Source organism: Labrus mixtus, chromosome 16 (genome assembly GCF_963584025.1).
Source record: "Labrus mixtus chromosome 16, fLabMix1.1, whole genome shotgun sequence".
NCBI lineage: Eukaryota > Metazoa > Chordata > Actinopteri > Labriformes > Labridae > Labrus > Labrus mixtus.
Window position 1 is genome coordinate 25,442,248 of NC_083627.1, and position 19,223 is coordinate 25,461,470.

General features: G+C 40.1%; 2 protein-coding genes across 11 annotated transcripts in view; one reads left to right on the forward strand and one right to left on the reverse strand.

Moving 5' to 3' along the window:
- The first annotated feature begins 2,144 nt into the window (after positions 1–2,144).
- Positions 2,145–7,089, forward strand: klhl38a (kelch-like family member 38a). 2 transcript variants are annotated; one of them, XM_061060356.1, is made up of 4 exons: positions 2,145–2,638; positions 4,061–5,417; positions 5,619–5,724; positions 6,034–7,089. In XM_061060356.1, exons 2-4 carry the CDS (start codon positions 4,062–4,064, stop codon positions 6,321–6,323), a joined length of 1,752 nt encoding a protein of 583 aa, XP_060916339.1. In that variant the 5' UTR covers positions 2,145–2,638; position 4,061; the 3' UTR covers positions 6,324–7,089. The 2 variants fall into 2 exon arrangements, with proteins under 2 accessions (XP_060916339.1, XP_060916337.1); XM_061060354.1 differs by having other exon boundaries at positions 2,145–2,592.
- A 5,939-nt stretch (positions 7,090–13,028) lies between these two features.
- The window catches only part of spire1a (spire-type actin nucleation factor 1a), a 30,752-nt gene continuing 24,557 nt past the window's right edge, over positions 13,029–19,223 (reverse strand). For 4 of the 9 annotated variants that reach the window (XM_061059507.1, XM_061059512.1, XM_061059510.1 and 1 more), the window contains 8 exons: positions 19,073–19,215; positions 18,259–18,282; positions 17,709–17,738; positions 16,466–16,603; positions 16,295–16,365; positions 15,880–15,907; positions 15,603–15,766; positions 13,029–15,496 (listed from right to left, as the gene is read on the reverse strand). In XM_061059507.1, the coding sequence (XP_060915490.1) occupies positions 15,223–15,496; positions 15,603–15,766; positions 15,880–15,907; positions 16,295–16,365; positions 16,466–16,603; positions 17,709–17,738; positions 18,259–18,282; positions 19,073–19,215 (872 nt within the window). In that variant the 3' untranslated portion in view covers positions 13,029–15,222. The remainder of the gene's footprint in view (positions 15,497–15,602; positions 15,767–15,879; positions 15,908–16,294; positions 16,366–16,465; positions 16,604–17,708; positions 17,739–18,258; positions 18,283–19,072; positions 19,216–19,223) is intronic. The other 5 variants (XM_061059511.1, XM_061059514.1, XM_061059515.1 and 2 more) reach the window with 3 other exon arrangements.

Consider the following 19,223-nt stretch of genomic DNA (forward strand, 5'->3'; position numbering starts at 1 on the left):
CTGAAAAATACCTGCTCTCTTAAATTAAGAAATGTTAAATTGGATCTGATTGTATCTTGAACATCATTGACATCAAATAATTAAACAAGATATTATGTCCTTATTCATCTTTCAGCAGGAATTTGACTCTATACCTGTTCCTGGGCGGCAGTAGCTCAGTCTGTAGGGACTTGGGTTGGGAATCGGAAGGTCACCGGTTCAAGTCCCGGCACGGACCAAGTCCGGAAATTGGTCTGGTAGCTGGAGAGGTGCCAGGCCACTTCCTGAGCACTGCCGAGGTGCCCCTGAGCAAGGCACCCAACCCCCCCCCCCCCCCCCCCCCCCCCCACAAGCTCAGGAGCGCCCGCTGTAGGGCAGCCCCCTCACTCTGAGACCTCTCCATTAGTGCATGTCCACAGGATCCTGTTTGTGCATGTGTGTGTATTTCAGTTCATGTTTGTGTAGCATGTTTACTAGACAGAGTGTAAAAACGAATTTCCCCTCGCGGGATCAATAAAGTATAAATTCTTCTTCTTCTTCTTCTTCCCTTCTGGCCGTATGATCCCATGAAGGGAAGGGAATTCTACATGTGACCTCTAGACAGTTTCATTTTGGGCATGCTATGAGCTTATTTTTCTTCTCAGACTGTTTATTTTAAGCAATTATAGTTACCTGACGATATGAAGGGATCGTGCATTAAACAAAAACATACATACATACATTTTTTCAAAAAAAGTTCACCTTATTATCAAAATACTTTTCTAACTGTTCTGCATTTAGACACATGAAGGCAATTAATGCAAACATATTAAAAAAATAAAACCTAAAAGTAAGAATATCAATTAGTTACTGAACTTTCAAGAAATGTATGTCCATGTTATGGCATACAGTAGTGAAAAAGAAAAATAATATACAGTATACAACATCCATGGCATCAAACCTTCTTTTCAACACGATCTGTTGTCAACACTTTTAACTGAAAAACCATTCACTATTTATATTCTGCATAACTATCTATTTTTAATAGGTGTTATTTTTGTCAGTGACAAAGTGAGACAATAAAACTCTGGAGTCAATATGTACAAGGAATTCCCTCAAAATGAAAACTGTAATTCTGTCTATCTTTTTTTAAATCTGTTTTAATGTGATCTTGATGATATCAGCCTCACCACTGTTAACCTTTGCTGTTAATTCTACAGTTAAATAAAGCAAAATGACCAGTCAACGTACCATTAAACACCTTAGCAGTTAGTAACTGTAATTTGCATTGCATCATGGGTAGTATTGATGATGCAATATGTAATTTACAATAAACTACTGTATAATTAGAGAGACATTATCACCCTCGGGTTTTGGCTTTTATTTGAATGGTTTTATAAAAGCTGTATTTTATAGACCAGAGAGTCTTAAGGTGGTTGTGGTTTTACATTTCATTGAAAAACACAAATGTTAATGTATTTTTTTAAATGCAAAAGACCCCTAAGGACATCCAGGCTGAAGAAGATAAAACATTTCATTCCAATTCCAACATTTCAAGGTTTACTCTTCACGCTCATAGGCCTTGTCTGACTGATTTAAAGCTAATGCACATCATACATTTCCCAATAAAAAGGTAAAATAGTCAAACCACTGTGTAACTGTCAGTAACTTAATTTAGCCTTCAGACACATTGGAGGATCCAATTCAACTTTATAATTTGATTAATTAAGATCAATAAACATGAAAGACAACAACACCAGTACTGAAATAAAATGTATGAAGTTATTTATATCATAAACCAATAGTCAACATGTACTGTACATACACAGTTTAAGTGATTTTTGTGAAATGTTATAGTAACAAATATATCACTTGCCTAAAAAAATCACTTTGGCTCATCAAACTTGATTACAGTGCATACAGTAGATTACATTACCAAATGAGCCTCTGGGGCCACATTTCTAGGACTGACAGTAATTGATGCCATTTTGGCAGTTTGCTTCGACTGACAGCTGAACCAGTTTCCAGTTGTTCATTGTCATTATCCAACACAGACACAGCACCACATCATGAGTCCAGTTCTTACAGCTGTTTTTTCTGATCAAGCTGGCCCATCAGCACTGCTCTATATTTACCTTCATCCTGGGTTACACACATGAGGGAGGAGGTGGAGGAGGAGGATTTAAACAGCAGAAGAAGATGGACATGGGTTAGCAACTCAGGGACACTTTGATTGAACAGCCGCCTGGGTGGGCTTCATGGCTGAGTCAGGACCCTTCTATCATTCGTCCTCCCCTGGCTATTGTAAACACTCTCTCCGCTGGACACCGGCAGAGCTGTTAAGCCGGCAAACTGGGTACCAAACAGCTCCGTGTCACATGAGAGGCCTGGCTGGAGTCACAGTGGCCCGGGTTACTATTCTTAGCAGCAGGAATGTACACAGTGGCCTCATGGCAAGCTCCACAGCGTCTAACTGGAGATCCTCGTCGTTTTTCTGTGTCATGCTCCTTTTTCTTTCCCTGAAAACACTACCCAGTCTCTCTCTGGATTATGTTTTGTGATTGGAACTGACATTTCCTGTGATCACACCTACCAGACGTTGTGGATTTCACTGATTTCCTGAGAGAGCAGGAGGTAAGGATTCACTCCGTCACAGATGTTGTGGAAGAACTGGCAACAGGTTAGGACATTTCTCTCAAACTTAAACAAAATCATTTTTGACATATTAAATATTTAATTGTGTCAGCAAAAATAAAAACTTGTGTAGCAGCAGATTTGGCCTGCCTGTTCAGAAAAAGCCTAACGGTATCCTCTTAATTTATTTTACTTGTGAATGCTCTCTGAGGTATAAGTGAGTCCGATTCTGTTAACACAATCCAGCTGTGCCTCTTTTTAAAGCACTCCACTGATTATAACTACAATATTTTGTATTGATTATGCAATTATGAATCCATTTTAGAAATTGGTTACAGTAGTATGTTGACATAATGTCACAAAAGAGAACACCAACCACATGTTTTACAGGATTATCAGTCAAAAAAATAACTCACTAGAAAGTATCCTAGAATAATAATTAGATGTACCTTACTATAGTCAGGATTATAGTAGAATAACACTAGTCCATGATACCATTAATTAAAATGATCTCTTGTGCCCTTGGTAAAGATTTTGAGGGAAACAGTCACTAATGTAATGTCAGTCACTGTCATTGGTATTTCATAATAAACAACAGTGCCCAGAGGTCCAAATATATCAGACAGGGTGGGCCCCATAAGTGGGAGTGAATCAGTAGCTGTCGCAGGGATGATTAGAAGACTTAGTGTTGCTAATAGCCCATTGAAATTCCTGCTCTTTAAACAGCAGAATCATCACATACCCTCCAGTAGGGAGAGACGGATTATATGAGAGGATCGGATACCTGATAGAGGACAAACACAACAAATAGAAAAAGCAACAGCGATAACATAGAAGAGAAGGGAACATTTAGTGAGGTGGAGAGATGGTGTGTTGACACAGTTCTGTTTATGTTAGCAGCGATGGGTTGCTTTATTAGGGGTATGTAGCCAAATGCTACATGGATGCATCAAGATAATTTAGAAGAGTTAAAAATATAAATCTGTGAGTCAGTAATCACCTCATTAAGGACAGCTGCTCTGCAAGAGTGGAATAATAAATGATAGACTTCGCTATCAAATTCACCTAGCCAGAGGGAGAAAATTAAAGCTCAAGTAAATGTCACTGAAAAGCTGCTGGCCTTGACAACAAACTCTACAGTGCATGAAGATAGATGGTATTCTGTTTATTTTGAGAAGCTAACGTTATCTTAGGTTTGCCCACCCAATTTCACGAGGAAATTAGCCATTGATGTAAGGCTTCTTAGAGGCATTAGTTTCTTGCTTGATATCTTAAAGGATAATTGGTAAATTTCACTAAATATAATGAATGGTAACTACCTGAATTTTAGCTAAGCTAGTTGTTGGTTAAGCTCAACATAACTTAGCTTCATCCATTGAAATGTCATCAGTACTCTTGCTTTGGAGTAAAGAAATAAAACAGTACCACAAACAAATCTTTATTTTGTCCCTCTTTACCCTCTCCACAGAATGGCCTGTAGACCACAAGAAGTTTTCTTGTTCAAAGACTCAGAACTTCCCTCTCACCTTCATGCCCAGCTCAACATCCTCCGGCAGGAGCGCATCCTGACAGACGTCCTGCTCTGCACGGAGCATCAGGAGATTCCCTGCCACAAGAATGTCCTAGTGTCCAGCAGCCCGTACTTCCGAGCCATGTTCTGCAGCAACTTTCTGGAGAGCAGTCAGGCCCGAGTGAATCTGAAGGGAATCTCTTCGGATGTCCTTACTGGCATCGTGGACTATGTCTACACAGGCTGCATCAATATCACCATGGACATTGTTCTTCCTCTCATGCAGGCAGCATCCATGCTTCACTATGGGGGTCTTTTTGAGGCCTGTTCCATGTTCCTGCAGGAGCAGCTGAGTCCAGAAAACTGTCTGAGCATGATACGGCTCTCTGAGATCCTTCACTGTGAAAGTTTGAGGGAGAGGGCTAAGGAGATGGCTGTGAGGTGTTTCTCTGATGTCGCTGCTACAGAGGACTTCAGTGAGTTGACTCTTCAAGAGCTTATGTGTTACCTAGAGGACGACCGACTTTGTGCTGAGGAGGAGCAAGTGTTCGAGACACTCCTTGCATGGATCCACCATGACCCCTTCTCAAGACGCGGTGCAATCCATGACCTCTTCAAAAGAGTCCGCCTTCGCTACATTCATCCAACTTACCTCTTCCAGTTTATCGCCAATGACCCATTGGTGCAGTCTTCCACCCTGTGTACTGAGATCATCGATTCAGTGCGTCGCCTTATGCTCACAGTCAGCACCAAGTGTAGCCAGGAGCTCAAGCCGCTTTGGACCACACCAAGACGCTACACCTGTAGGGAAACACTGGTGGTGGTGGGGGGACGCAAAAACAATGAACAGACCTCCAGAGAAGCCCTGCTGTATGATGAAAGGACTCATCGTTGGCAGTGGTTGGCCAAGCTCCCCTTGCGTCTTTACAAAGCTGCATATGTGTGTATTCATAGCATCTTGTATGTGCTTGGTGGGCTCAGCCTCTGTATGACATTAGGTGACAGCTCAGTCAGCGCCACAGTTTACACACTCTCCCTAAAGACCAACCAGTGGCGGACGGCTGAGCCCATGTTGGAGCCAAGATATGCCCACCAAAGTGTTTCCTATCTGCACTTTATTTTCGTATTAGGAGGCATCGGGGAAGACAAGAGAATCTCTCAGTCAGTAGAAAGATATAACAGTATGTTTAACCAATGGGAGGCAATGGCACCAATGCCCACACCAGTGCTGCATCCAGCTGTAGCAGCCAGTGATCAGAGGATCTATGTTTTTGGAGGGGAGGACGCAATGCAGAATCCAGTCAGGCTGATTCAGGTACTAAAGAGATCAAGAATCAATGCTGAAATCCACTTGTTGTTGGCAGAAAGGCCTTAAGCTAAAATTATAGCCTATATAATTGTCTGAAAAGCAAAGGAGACTGACTGCAGTCAGAATCCCACAAGCAGTCAGCAAACTGCAATCTTTAAGGCTAGAGAACAAATTGAATTTCTCCTGTTGTTTGTGATTTCTCACCAGGTGTATCACATCTCTCGCAACACGTGGTCCAGACTAGAGACGAGAACTGTGAAAAACGTTTGTGCTCCTGCTGCTGTCATTGAAGACAAGATCTACATCATAGGAGGTTGTCAAATAAGATTTTTACCCAGTGGTTGTAGATGTAGTAATATCTTTACAATACATTGAGTTGCATAAACCATATAGGACATGCATCTTTCAATGATAAAGTTGCAAAAACAAATCACATAAAAAGACCTAACAAAAAATGTGTTCATCAATCTCTCGATTGATTCCAGCTAAGATTCATTTTTAATGATTCTTTCTCTTATGTCAGTTGATCTACTGTCTTTTCATTGGATTTGTTTTTACTGAGAAAAAAATCTATTATCACAATGTATCTTTGGAGATTGCTCATGGAAAATCTGATCTTTAGGATACACCAGGCGAATGATCGCCTATGACACGAAGACAAACAAATTCTTCAAGTGTGAGAACCTGAGGGAGAGGCGGATGCATCACAGCGCCACAGTGATCAACAACAAGCTCTACATCACCGGTGGACGCATCCTAAACAGCCAGGATGTCATTGAGGACTCAGACTGTTTCGAGTGTTATGACCCGAAGACAGACGTTTGGACCTCAAAAGGTTCTTTGCCATACAAGCTATTTGACCATGGCTCCCTACCGCTAGTCTGTGTGTCCAATAGACCAAACCCACCATGACCCACCATCCTGTTAGTCACTTTGCAAATACTCTGCTACATTTTCCTCGACTCCCTTTTGCCAAGACTGATTGGCCTCTAACTACACAAATGGGAAACCATTTCAGACTGGCTGCATTCCTTCACGTAGCTCAGTCTCTGTCACAACTCAGCGGCATGTTAAGCCAGGAGGACTTTCACTGACTCACAGGGGAGCCTAACTGAACACCAGAGGTGTAATTTCTGAGGCACCTGGTGTTGAATTTAACTGTGAATCCAAGAGATGACGAGTGGCAGACACACTTACATAACAAGCAGCTGGTCAGGCACACATACTCCAAAAGCTTTTTTCAGCCGCGCTTGTTTGATGGTAACTAAGAGTGTTAATGCTTGAATTTCACAGACAGTTATACACAGCATATCAATGCCTAGCAGCTGTAGGAGACTTCCCTATTAACAATTTAATTCATAGAGAATGACATGCCTGGCTGCTTTCTGAAACTCTACTTGTCATAAAAGCCCGAAAAAGAGCTGATAGCTTATTGATTTGCACTTTACAGAAAAAATAAACATTCCTGCTTTTATCAGAGTGCACTAAGGAAAACAATTGGGATATGGACTTATTGGTTTGGGTTTTTTGATAATTTTCTGAGTCTTGTTTCTCTAATGTGAATATTTCTTCCTTTCTGACTGTTATACGACAGCAAACTGAATTCTCTGGGTTGTGTAAATAAGAAGACTTTAAATGATGTCAACCTGGCTCTGGTAAACACTAATTGGCATTTTTTAATATTAATAATATTACATTTATTTATAAAAATAATTAATATGTTTTATGACCAAATATCTGATCAAGGATTTAATATAACAGTTAATACATTGACAATGAAAATAATGTTTTTTATTTCTTTATGAAGTGGTATAAAAAAAAGATATTTTGGAGTCAAAGAGCTTTGAACATAAACATTTAAGTGGTTCAGTGGGGGTTTACTTTGAATTTCTGGAGGAAGCTACAATGATGTAAGGACATGTGACAACTCTGCCTTCCAGCAGTAGCGTGTGGTGGTAAGAGGATGCAATGACCTACTAAAGGCAACTATGGCTGATAATGGCAATGGGAAGGGTCTGCAGCCACTACAGCCCTCACTGCATTTGTGACATACTAATGGTTAACTTTAACTCATCAACCACCACTGATCTGAAATGTATTCATCCAAGGGAAACAAAATCTATAATCGATCTATTTGAAACCTATGTTCTGCCATCTTTGCCCTGTGACCCTCCTGTCCATCATGAAACAAAAATATAATGCTGCGACCCAGTAAAACGTGCCATGAATACCTAATTACCAACCAATTTACCATGTTCACACATTTGCCAATTACCTTTAACATTATGCTAAAGGTGGGAAGCTAAAATGCTTTGTTATTGTCAAGCTGCGGTGTTCCAGGTTCCTCAGGTCATAGAGGGTATCTGATACATCGATTTTTCTTTCACAGCTTCTCAATTGATCAATAAATGAAAGACAATTACCAGTGGGAATGAAAAGGTCAATCTTGCCATATTTCAAGTTGAAACAGTACATTGGTTTACAGGTTAGGTATGTCAGGCAACAGCTAACATTAGCATTTAGCCTCCAAGATATTAGCGATATTACTGTTAGCTAGGAAGTGGCTACTATTACCATGAAGAGGCGTCAGATGAATTTTGTATTGTTAGCTAGGATTTTACTAACTAATTTTTATAGGATATGAAGCAATAGCTATTGTCTTACAGTATCTAGACCTAATGGGTTACCAAATATTTAGTTTTAACTTTAAATATGCCACAGTGTCCATCTGTTTCGTGTTTTTTACAATCATTGGACTTTACAGTTGTTCATTGATCAAAGAGTCGTCAAATTAATGAGTGAGAAAGGCCTCCTACTTGATGAGTATTTTGCGTTATATTTCAAATACATTGACATGATCAACAAAACTGGAATACATTCTAATAATTACAGGCATTTGATCTTCCCGCCCTGAGAGCGAGGTTGGAGGAAAATGGCCGCCATGTTGAATAGGATCATCAATGGCATACATCCCTTTTCTGGGTCTGTTGTCTATTAAAAAATGCATTACTGATCATCTGCATGATGCATAATGAGTTATTGTTACTTGTGCAGTTGACTTTCTGTAGTGTTTGATATTTTATTTACAATGTTTTCTACCGTACTATAAGCTTAAATATTGCTTTTCCTGTCTGGTTTCTAAAATAGCACTGTAATTTTTTACTTCTTTTAATTTATTGCTTGAAAATAACATGTGAACAACATATATATAATGTTTTTGAGCATGTTGAGTCTTTGGTTGGAGTTCAGGCAGTTTTAAATGCTTATATATTTGCAAGTGATAGGCTGAGTCATGCTCATGACATTCTCAAGGGAACATTGTTGACAGAAACATGTTCATGGCTATCAGGTGACATCCCAGTGCATCCATGTCCACAACAATACTGCATTATATAAATTAGCATTAGAGTTGTACAAGGGTGAAATGAATACACTCCTTTAAATCAAAGTATGACTGAAATGTGCCTGAGTGTCTGGAAAGAGTAGCTCCACATGTAGCTTATATTAAGTGAGGGAAGGATACTGTTTGTGGGGTACAGCAAAGCTCTTGGGAGGGTAGAGAGGGTAGCTTTGTCTTGCTACTTTACAAAAATGTTTTTTAAGGTGAGTAATCTGATTGCACACACTATTGCAATAGTAAATAGACTTTCTTGAATCAGAGTGGTTGATGTGGATGGATTTGGGAAAACTTGTGCATACACTCAGTCTTAACAGACACAGTCACCATCTTATTTCAGCTGCATATAGTTTAGCATTTTTTCATCACAATTGGAGTCCGGTCATGGGCCATCATTTTTTGCTCAAAATTTGAGTCAAACTGCGAGTGAAAACTTTCTTTCCTCAAATTTAAGGTCAACATTTTTTTTATTTATTTTTTTAGTCAGATCAAGGGTCAATATTTTTTCAATAACAGTTTGGGTTTTGGATAAGTTTAGAGGGTGCCACTAGCCAGTGGCAGTGCTTAATGCTACCAGTATCTCATATCTAAAGGTTACAAGTGGGTTATCAATTATTCTGTTTCATTTTTAAATATGCAGCCAGGATCAGTTATCCCTATAGTTCCTGATTTATCAAAACAAACTGATTCTGGAAAAAGCAGTACATTATTATACCAGCATTTAAGCTGGCTTCCCACCCTAAGCATGATGTGAGAGGAACATGGCCACTGTATGAATATGCTGTCTGCCTTTTCTGCTCTCCACATGTACTAGAGTTGTCGTACCTAACAAAGCTGATTTAAATGCAGGTGGGCTGAGCTACTCTAGCTACAAAAAAAAGAAAATCCAACACATCTTGTTCATTTTAGATGCAGAATTTCTTTAGCTTTCTTGTTAGCAAACGCCTCACAATATTTTCTGAGGCAGCCGGTGTCTGAAGCTTAAACATATATTTACAAAGACAAACTGAAACACTGGAATTTCTAAACTCAAACTCTCAAACTAAAATGTTATCCACTAAACGTTAAAGACAAAGACCCTTCTGACTGATTGAGCTGAGTCATCACTCCACTCATTTGCCTCAACAGCCTGTGAAACGTTTTATAGAGCTGCTGATAAATACTTGGCCTATTCAGACTGTTTATTGACTGTGTGTTTGCTTACTGTCTTTCCATAGAAACCAGTGTGTGAGGGTCACCCTTCAGGGAGGCTAGCTGTGGCCCAGCAGGTTATTTTCAGTGTCTGTTACTAACCCATCAAAGGATAACATTTCATTCACAGTCCATTCTGTGAAGGTACATACTGCAAACCTGCTTAGGTGTAAATGCAGGGCAGGAGCAGGATAATTTCTACCACCAATATCATAATTAGTGCCCGAGCACGAACCGTGCGAGGACCCTCTTGAAACCCTAGCGATTATTATTTTTATCCTCATTATTTTTCTTCCGCCACTTTGCGGCCACTTTTGAGGGCCTGAACATGCCCGTAAACTCACCAAACTTTCCAAGGTCATCAGGTCTCGTGAAAAATTTGATATTTTGGTGGTTTCGTAAACGGAGTTTGCAAAATGGCTCAGTGGCGCCCCCTTGAAATTTTCAAAATGGCCTCCCCATAAAGGGGTTTTTCACGTACACTCACGAAAATTGGTACGCATATTAAGCTTGTCGGGACGGACTAAAAATCCTCTTGCAGCGTTTCAAAAAACCCGACAGGAAGTCCACAAATTAACGTTGAATTTCACGATAATGGCCCAAAATCGCCGATTTCAGCCTTCCTATTTGAACACACTTGTCCGAGAGCGCTCATCCGATCAGCGCAAACTCATTGTCAGTGTGTTCTACACAGGCTCAGCATATCTCGTTGTGCTCCGCACGTTATTTCGTCAAAGGGCGTGGCCGTGGCGTATGTTTTAAGTTTTTAGAGCGTTTTGGCAAGTTGCCAAAAAAGTAAATGCTTATATCTCTGCCATCTAGTGTTCAATCATATTAATATTTCTCATGCATGATACGGGACCCGCCCTGAACACATCCATGATTGACATTTTTTGATTAGTCACAGCGCCACCTGTTGACAACAGGAAGTTACTGCTTCTCAATTAGCATTAGCCATGGCTACACAGTAGCTCATTTTCCCCTCAAAACTTGTGTGGACCATGCTAACACCTTGGCCATACAACACTTTCAAGCTCAAACGCTTACATCCAATGCTGTGGCCATACGGACGCATCGCTCGCCATCAAACAGGAAGTAGTTTTTTCAGGGGCTTAACATAGTCGTACTGTCCCGAAACTTCATACATATAATCCTGGTAGTAAAGTCAAACATGTTATACCGTTTAAGTGAGTGGGCGTGGCTTAATGGCTCAGTGGCGCCCCTTACAATATTTCAAACATTCAGCCCCCACAGTACGTTGAACCTACAATTCTGAATTTTACTATGCATTTCCAACATGACAAAGCCTACATAAAAGCCTCCTCAACCCACGCCCAAAACTCAACAGGAAGTCCACAAATCACTTCGCCATCAAACAGGAAGTGGGTGTAACTCTTATATACTTTGTCTGATCTTCTTGAAATTACATAGGTATGATCAGGGTTGGCCTCTGAACACAGTGACACAAAACAATAATAAAGTTTAACCATAGCGCCCCCTAATGCAAGGACTAAGTACTACATCATACATACTTTCTCAGATATGCTTAAATTTTCCCAGGTATGATCAGGGTTGGCCTCTGAACACATTGACATAACAATCATTTACTTTAACCATAGCGCCCCCTACTGCAAGGACTAAGTACTACATCTTATATACTTTGTCTAATGTTATTGAAATTTCACATGTATGATCAGGGTTGGCCTCTGAACACATTGACATAACAATACTGAACGTCAACCATAGCGCCCCCTACTGCAAAGAGTAAGTACTACATCCTATATACAATGCTCAATTTCCTCCAGATTTCATAGCTATAATGACAGTGCCAGCCTGAACTGCTCTACGTCAAAATTGAATGTGATCTTCATTACGTTGCCTATTTCAACATGCCAGTACTACGACTTTTACACAAATTAGACTGCACGGCCTGCTACTTAGCCACATTCCGCTGCTGCTGCACTCCCGCGGTCGCGACACACCCCAACATGCATAGGGGTGCGAGGGCCCTTCATCACCGCTTGCAGTTTTAATTTTACATTATTATTTGAGAGGTCCTGGTCAATGACATCACTTGTTTTTAGCCAAATCCTAATAACCCACAACATCATAGTCACTATCCACTGGTTAGCCTAAGAGTGAAGGATTGTGACATTGAATATGACCCAAAATCAATTTATTTCTTCTGAAAACATTTAGTTTTGTATTAGCCTGAAGTCTGAGTATCTAGAGAAAAAAAAGTTGATTTAAAGGAAACCACAATATCCAGGCTGTTTTAAATACTGAGGGGTTGACATGAGGATTAAGAGAAATGCAATGGTGTTTTGCATTTTTCTTTGACAGAAGTGCTCATGTGCACCCTGTTTGTTTGACTTTGTAGCCAAACCTCACCTTTCAATCCCAACAGCCAAAGAAGAAGAGACGAAAGAGGAGAGAAAGGAAGAGCCTGAGGAGTCTAATAATCACCTGGGCTTGGGCTCTTTGATTGAAACAGCTGTTTTTGTAAAAACACAAACTACAAAAAAAGACTACCACCTTGTCAAACACCTTCCCCTTATGAATAGTCTGCTACAAGCACAACCTGTGACTTTAAGAAATTTGATCACAGATCCCAGGATCTTAGAGCTCTCCGTGACTCTTTAAGATATGTCTTTAGGTATCTAAAAACATTAGTATGTCTCAATGAGAAGAAAGAGACATCAAATGTAAGAAGAGATGGAGTAAACAGGGCTGAAGTACAGGCCTATCAGTAACTAAGAATTTATTGTATTTTCACTAAAGGTATGACAGTTCTAGCTTACAAAAAAATAGAAGTTTGCATTACAACACTCTGGTATGGCAGTCCCCATCTTAAATAGATGAAAATCTTGCATATCAAAATTAATGGGACCTAAGATGAGTGCAATACACACCTTCCACCACCTGATGTCATGAAGACAACAGAGATTGGAAGTAAGGTTTCCTGTCGTTGTAACTCTGTCGCCCTCTGCAGTTTGTTATACAGCAAGTTCAGTAAAAAAACAGGTCAATGATAAGAATCATTTATTTATGATTTTATTAGAATTTCTTTGATAAAAACAAAGGGACCACAGTACAGCATGCATACGTTCCATACAGGGGTCTAAAATAAAACTGGTCACATGGATGTTTTCTCTAGAACAAGGCCTTGTTTTTAACATTAACTTGTTAATTTGGTCACAACTGCCACAAAACGCACTATAGGAACAAGAGTTCATAAAGCATATTCCAATGACAGTTTTACAATTCAAAAGCCTTCATTCAATTAACTGGAGTGTTTCAGTTTGTTTTAACAACTATTTCTTTCTTGCACACAACCAATCACACAAACTTTCATTCACAAGGAACCCTGGGAAATGGCACAATGGACACCCGAGAGGTGAAAAACAATGGTTGTTATAATAACTGTTATTAATTAAGACAATAGACCCAACATAAACAATAAATTGGTCAAATAAAAGTGCGATTTTAGAGGAGTATCTTAACACTGAAGAATGTATAAACTATACAATAGAAATAATATCTTAATTTGATGACACAAACATAATTACACTAAAAATGAATGTTTCAGATGAAGAAACTTCAGAGGCAGAAATCTTAAAACATGGTTAAATCATACTTCTACTTAGTAAAGTTTTCTTATATTAAATTTTGAACAATGAAGATTTACAGCATGTACACACCCTTTTTTCTGTGCTTCCACCACCCAGCTTGAAACATGAGAGAAAAGACACCTTGGATTAACTTAAAAAATGTCTCCCACTGAATTCTTGACACACATGTACAGTAGGTCCGCAACTACAAAAGGCATTCAAAAGGAAAAAACAAAAACATTTTGGCACCAGGCACAGAATTGAATTTACATTAAAAGTAATAACCCACCCACATAAAATGATCGTACTCCTTAACATGTCGTCCCTACAGCATAGGAGAACAGTATGTATGCATTTACACATTTGCTATAAAAATTAATGATGTAACATTTGGCATAATTGTTGCTGGAAGAAGATGAGAGGGGCCGGAGAGTGGCGGAGATTTACCCCCAACAGACCTGACAGCAGGATCTACAGTGCATTTTCTGTCAAGTGACAATCTGTTGTTCATCCTGAGTGCTAGAAGTAAACAGGAACTAGACAAAACTAGATTAGGGATGGGCCTTTGTACCACTTCAGCATTTGGCTTTCCAGTCTGTTTTATTTAGCTCTTTTGTGAAACGCATTTTTTTTTAGCAATTTGCCATATTCTCACAACGACCATTTTCCTGGGAAGCGCAAATGCTGCCATAATGTGAATGTTCTGTATTTCAGTTTGTAACTTGTATAAATGTTAGTAACCTGACTTTATCATTTTTATCATGTCCTGATCAAAGAAGCAACCCAACAGACAATCGAACGCCAAAGTAAGATAGGAAATCTGGCTCTATTACAAATAAAAACCTAAAAATGTTATAACCCAGCTACTTCACTAGCATTAAAGCCCTTTCTATCTAGAATACAATAAATGAGCGCAGATTATGTTAGCTTGCTAGCTGTTTGTTCCAGGCTAACATAATATTAGCTATGAATGTAAGGCTTTCCTAAAATAATGTGTAAAAATGAACAATCAGTAAAATTAGCTTTCAGTTAAGCTATCCAGCAGATGGCCAGATGCTAACTTTAGCTGTTGAACAACTGTTGCTAACAGATTATCCTTTATGTTGTTTAATCTTAAATGTGACCAGCTTTCCCTCCTAATTTTCAATGCTTATTGTCATCCAGAAGCTGATCAATCTGGAAGTAGTTCATTAAAAACCACTGCTAAAAAAACACACATTTATAGGACTGACAAAAAGCATTTAGGCTTCCCACCCCTGTGCTAAATGTTGGAGGAAAATGGCCGCCTTGTGAGTATGGTCTTTAGCCACATCTGCAGCTCTAGTTATCCGTTTAACCCGAGGTGTCCTGAATTTTCAGACCGATACAAACATGGCTCCCCTTTGTTATCTGGCAGCTACTTTCCTGACTAGTCATGACCTATCGAAGTGTGCCAACTTTTCCTGAGACTGCTATAGGTATCACAACCTTTGCTAACTCTGGGGTGGGGTGGACTGACTTCATCATCGCACTGAACCAATCCGTGTAAAAACTAGACTAAGAGGTGGATATTTCTGCCATTGGACGTCTTAGCTCTAGGTGTGAACAAAAGCGCACAAGGAGGGGCTAGTTACTAAACTTCACTGATGGCGCGTTCAGACGGTCTAAAGTTGACAGAGTTAGACGATGACATGTAGAAGGATTGGGTTTTTTTATTTCGATTGAGACGGGCACGCTTGGTGGCAACGCACAGGCTGCGCTTGCTGGAGGAGATGATTTCTGTGATGAACTTTTTGCAGTCTATGCAGATCTCCATGGTGACCCAGTCCTCTGTAAGCTCCTTGGGCAGGTCAGGCTCGTCTTGTGAGTGGCCATCTTTGCTGCTACCACTGCTGTGCTTAGAAAACCTGAGGAGGCAAAAAAATATATACAGAGAAGTTATTTAACAAATCCTAAAATATGTTACACTTTTTCTCTGTAGATACAAACGAAATGAGTTCAGCAGAGACATACTTATAAACACTTCTGCGTAGACTGTGTCGGCTGTGTCCAGACCCAAATGGATTCTTTTCTGGATCAGGAGGGGCAGATGCTCCACTTCCTTCTCCTTTAGCCACAGCACTTGGACCCAAAGAATAGATGGGCATGGTGGAGTAGGGCTTAGATGGCAGCCGCATCTAAGGTTAATAGGTCAACAAAGTAGTTAAGAAAATGCCATTCATGTTTCGCCTGGTGGTGTATATTGTACGATAAGTGTTTGTGTGTTAAATGTGATTTAACAGCCTCTTACCTTTTTAGAGCACTGGGAACACACAGGTCTGGAGAAGAAAGAAAAGTAACGGTTAACTACAACGGACCTACAGTACCCACAATGCAACAGGAATACAGACATTATGGTAAGAGTGTTATGCTAGTAGCCACAAGCCAAAAAAAACCCAAGCACACAGTCTGGCATTTTCACTTCTGACTCAACAGCCATGTTTTTTTTCTCTCTCCAAATTTGTAATATTGAACTCTAACGAAAAGTGACATCACTTGAGGCATTTAAACAAATTACATGCAGATCCATCCGGAGCAAAAAAAAGCGGTTTCCGCGGTTGCTGTAGTTTTTGTTTACAGTAACATGTAAACTGACTCTAATGTGTACACTTGGTTGAGTTTTCCCTTTGAAGTTGAGTAGTTCTCATTTTAGTGATTCAACATACCTTTTGCAGAACTGGCAGGTGTAGGACCAGGTGAAGAGAGAGAACTTCTTGGTCCGACATGAAAAGCAAAGCTAGAGAAGGAAGAATCAGGTTAGGTTAAGAAAGTACAAAACAAATCTATTTGATTAATAATAATTAATGAATCAAAAAAGGTCATGACTCTGACTGTACCTTTCCTTTCTTGAGGGCTGTATAGACTTCTTTGTACTGCTGAAACTTCTCCAGCTCGGCCTTTACCAGAACCTGTCTGATGTGCATCACCTCCTCCACCGTCAGAGCCAGACACTCCACCGGATAACAGAACTCCTCCTGGAGGAAGAAAAAAAGAATCTGAATAAACTAGTCTTGAATAAAGCCGGTTGATAAAATGGATAGATAATGAAGAGTGCAACAGCATGAAATGACACCCAGAGTGCTGATGAGACTGACACCATGTGAACGATGGTTAAAAGCACAACCGGTGAAAATACAGTCCAAATTCAAAACACAGACTGCACACCACTTTACCAAAAGAGCAGGCATGCAATGAGCTGGTGAACGTAGAAACATCTCATGATGCTTTCACGGCATGAAAATGAACTGGAATACAGAGCATGCTTGTGATGTAACACACCCATCATGTCGTCTGTCTGAAGCGTCTGGCTCTATTTCATTATTCCATTTACTTTATCGCTGACCATAGGTCCATATTACAAACTAACCAAAAACAGCTTCAACTGATTACTGCAAATCACTGCATTTCTAAATTTACAAGTCAGTCTGCTCAACATGGACGAGTTTACTACGGACATGAATGAAATGTTACAATTCACTTAGTAGACGCTTTTATCCAAAGTGACGTACATCAGAGAGTAAGTACAACACAAATCCATTCATACACCACCCCTGAAGCAGTATCTTGCCAAAGGACACATCGGACATGTTGCTCAGCTGGGGATTGAACCATCGACCTTCTGGTTGAGAGGCGACGACACTACCAACTCAGCCACAGCCGTGATACTTTACAACATTTACATTCCACTAATTCTAAAGAGACAAGCTGAGATCTGTTCAAAAGCTTGGAGCATCTTTTTTTGACCAACTACTTGAAGTCTATTACATTTAATGTTTTTCTTTCTACTTTTTTTAAGGTTTATTTTGGGCTTTTATGTCTTTATTTAGAGATGGGACAGTGGACAGTCAGAAATCAGGGAGAGAGAGGGAGAGAGAGAGAGAAAGAGAGAGAGAGAGAGAGAATGACAAGTGGGACGGGAGGTTGGACTTGAATCCGAACCCTCCGCTTGGAGGACTACAGCCTCCGTACATGGGGCGTTCAACCTAACCACTACACTAACGTTACTCTGAATGACTCCCCCTCACAGTACTTTGTGGCTCAGATGGTTGGGTTTGAAGACATGCAGTGACAGTAACGTACCGAGCCCTGAGCACTGCTGGAAGCTTCCACCTGACCAGCAGACAGAGGAGGAAACAGAACATTCAAACTGAAGCAGGTCCTCACATAAAACTCAGGTTCATCATAATCAGAGGTTTGAAGCACTCGGTAACAGCTGTTTAGTGTTTACATTACAGAGGCAGCTGAGTTGTCTAGAGATTTTCTAATTACTTCATGCTGTCGGTTGTTTCTTCACATGTGCACTAACTTTAATTTCATAAAAGCAAAACTTCATAACAGGAAGTCCCATGACAGAAAATCATCTGACAGCCTCCTCAGAGTTCGTCGAGGAGAGATGCCGGGCGTCTTTATCTCATGATTTAATTCTCTCCGCTCCATTACAGACACAAATGATCAAAGCTGTCTGTCTACTGATGGTGCAAACCTGATGTTTTTATACATCCATGCAGAAACCCTGTCTCCTGCGTCTCCTTTATTAATCCAGACCTAAGTTTCTCTTCTGTTACAACATAGAAACAAATGCTACCATGGAGCTAAATTATTGATTGGGATTATGGCAGTTGAAGGTTACCTCGGCTTTGGGATCCGATTTCCGCTGCAGCAGTATATGAAGTAGGAAAACACGTTAAGGCATGAAACAGCTGACCACAGTAAACATTTTAATGAGCTATAATATGTATGCAAGGAAGGGGGGGAGCTGGAACAAAGATCTTACTGTTTTACATCTACTAGAGAGGCTCAACTCCTTAGTGTAAAAGCAAAGCCTGTTTGAACATGTGCTTGTATAAAAACAGAGAGCGTTAACAGGAAAATAAAGGTGGCTTCTAGAGGAAATACTGCGACAGTGTAGTGAGTGGTGAGAATGAACCTCCTCCCTCTAAATCCCCTTCACACAGCCGCCTGTCCTGTGGTTTCAATTACTTGCATCAACCTTACTCGAATCATACGACCGGCAGTGTTACTCAGCGAACCAATGACCTCATTGATAACAAATGTCTAGTCACAGGACCAGAGTAAATAAAACAGATAAATTATTGTTTTTCCACAATTTTAACGAGAGGTCATCTCAATTGTGGACGTCCACGTGTTTGGTCTACAAACTCTACAATTCACATGTTTGCTTGAAGCGTATTCTCCTCTGATATCAAGATCTGTCAGCAGCTAAATGTTAATCAATCTGCAATGATATTTAAGGGAATTACTTTAGACTATAACCAAAAACATTATGTACAGCTATTTTAAGATTATGTCAAAAAATCTATTACATGTGGGATGCAAAGTTTAAAAAACAAACAAATCAGGTGAATTATTGACTCTCTTCTTAGAGGCTTTCCTTTACACAGACCTGGATGATGTCATACAAATATCCTGGATAGTTTACATACCAGAGACTTGGAGCTCTGTCTGGATGGAGGCACAAACGGCCGGACACTAGTCGGGGCCTCCTTCTCGATGGAGTGCCGCCTCTGAGGAGACTGTCGCTTGTCTGGTTGTGGGGTGGCAGAGATGGGGAGGAACTTTGGAGGAACTGGAGAC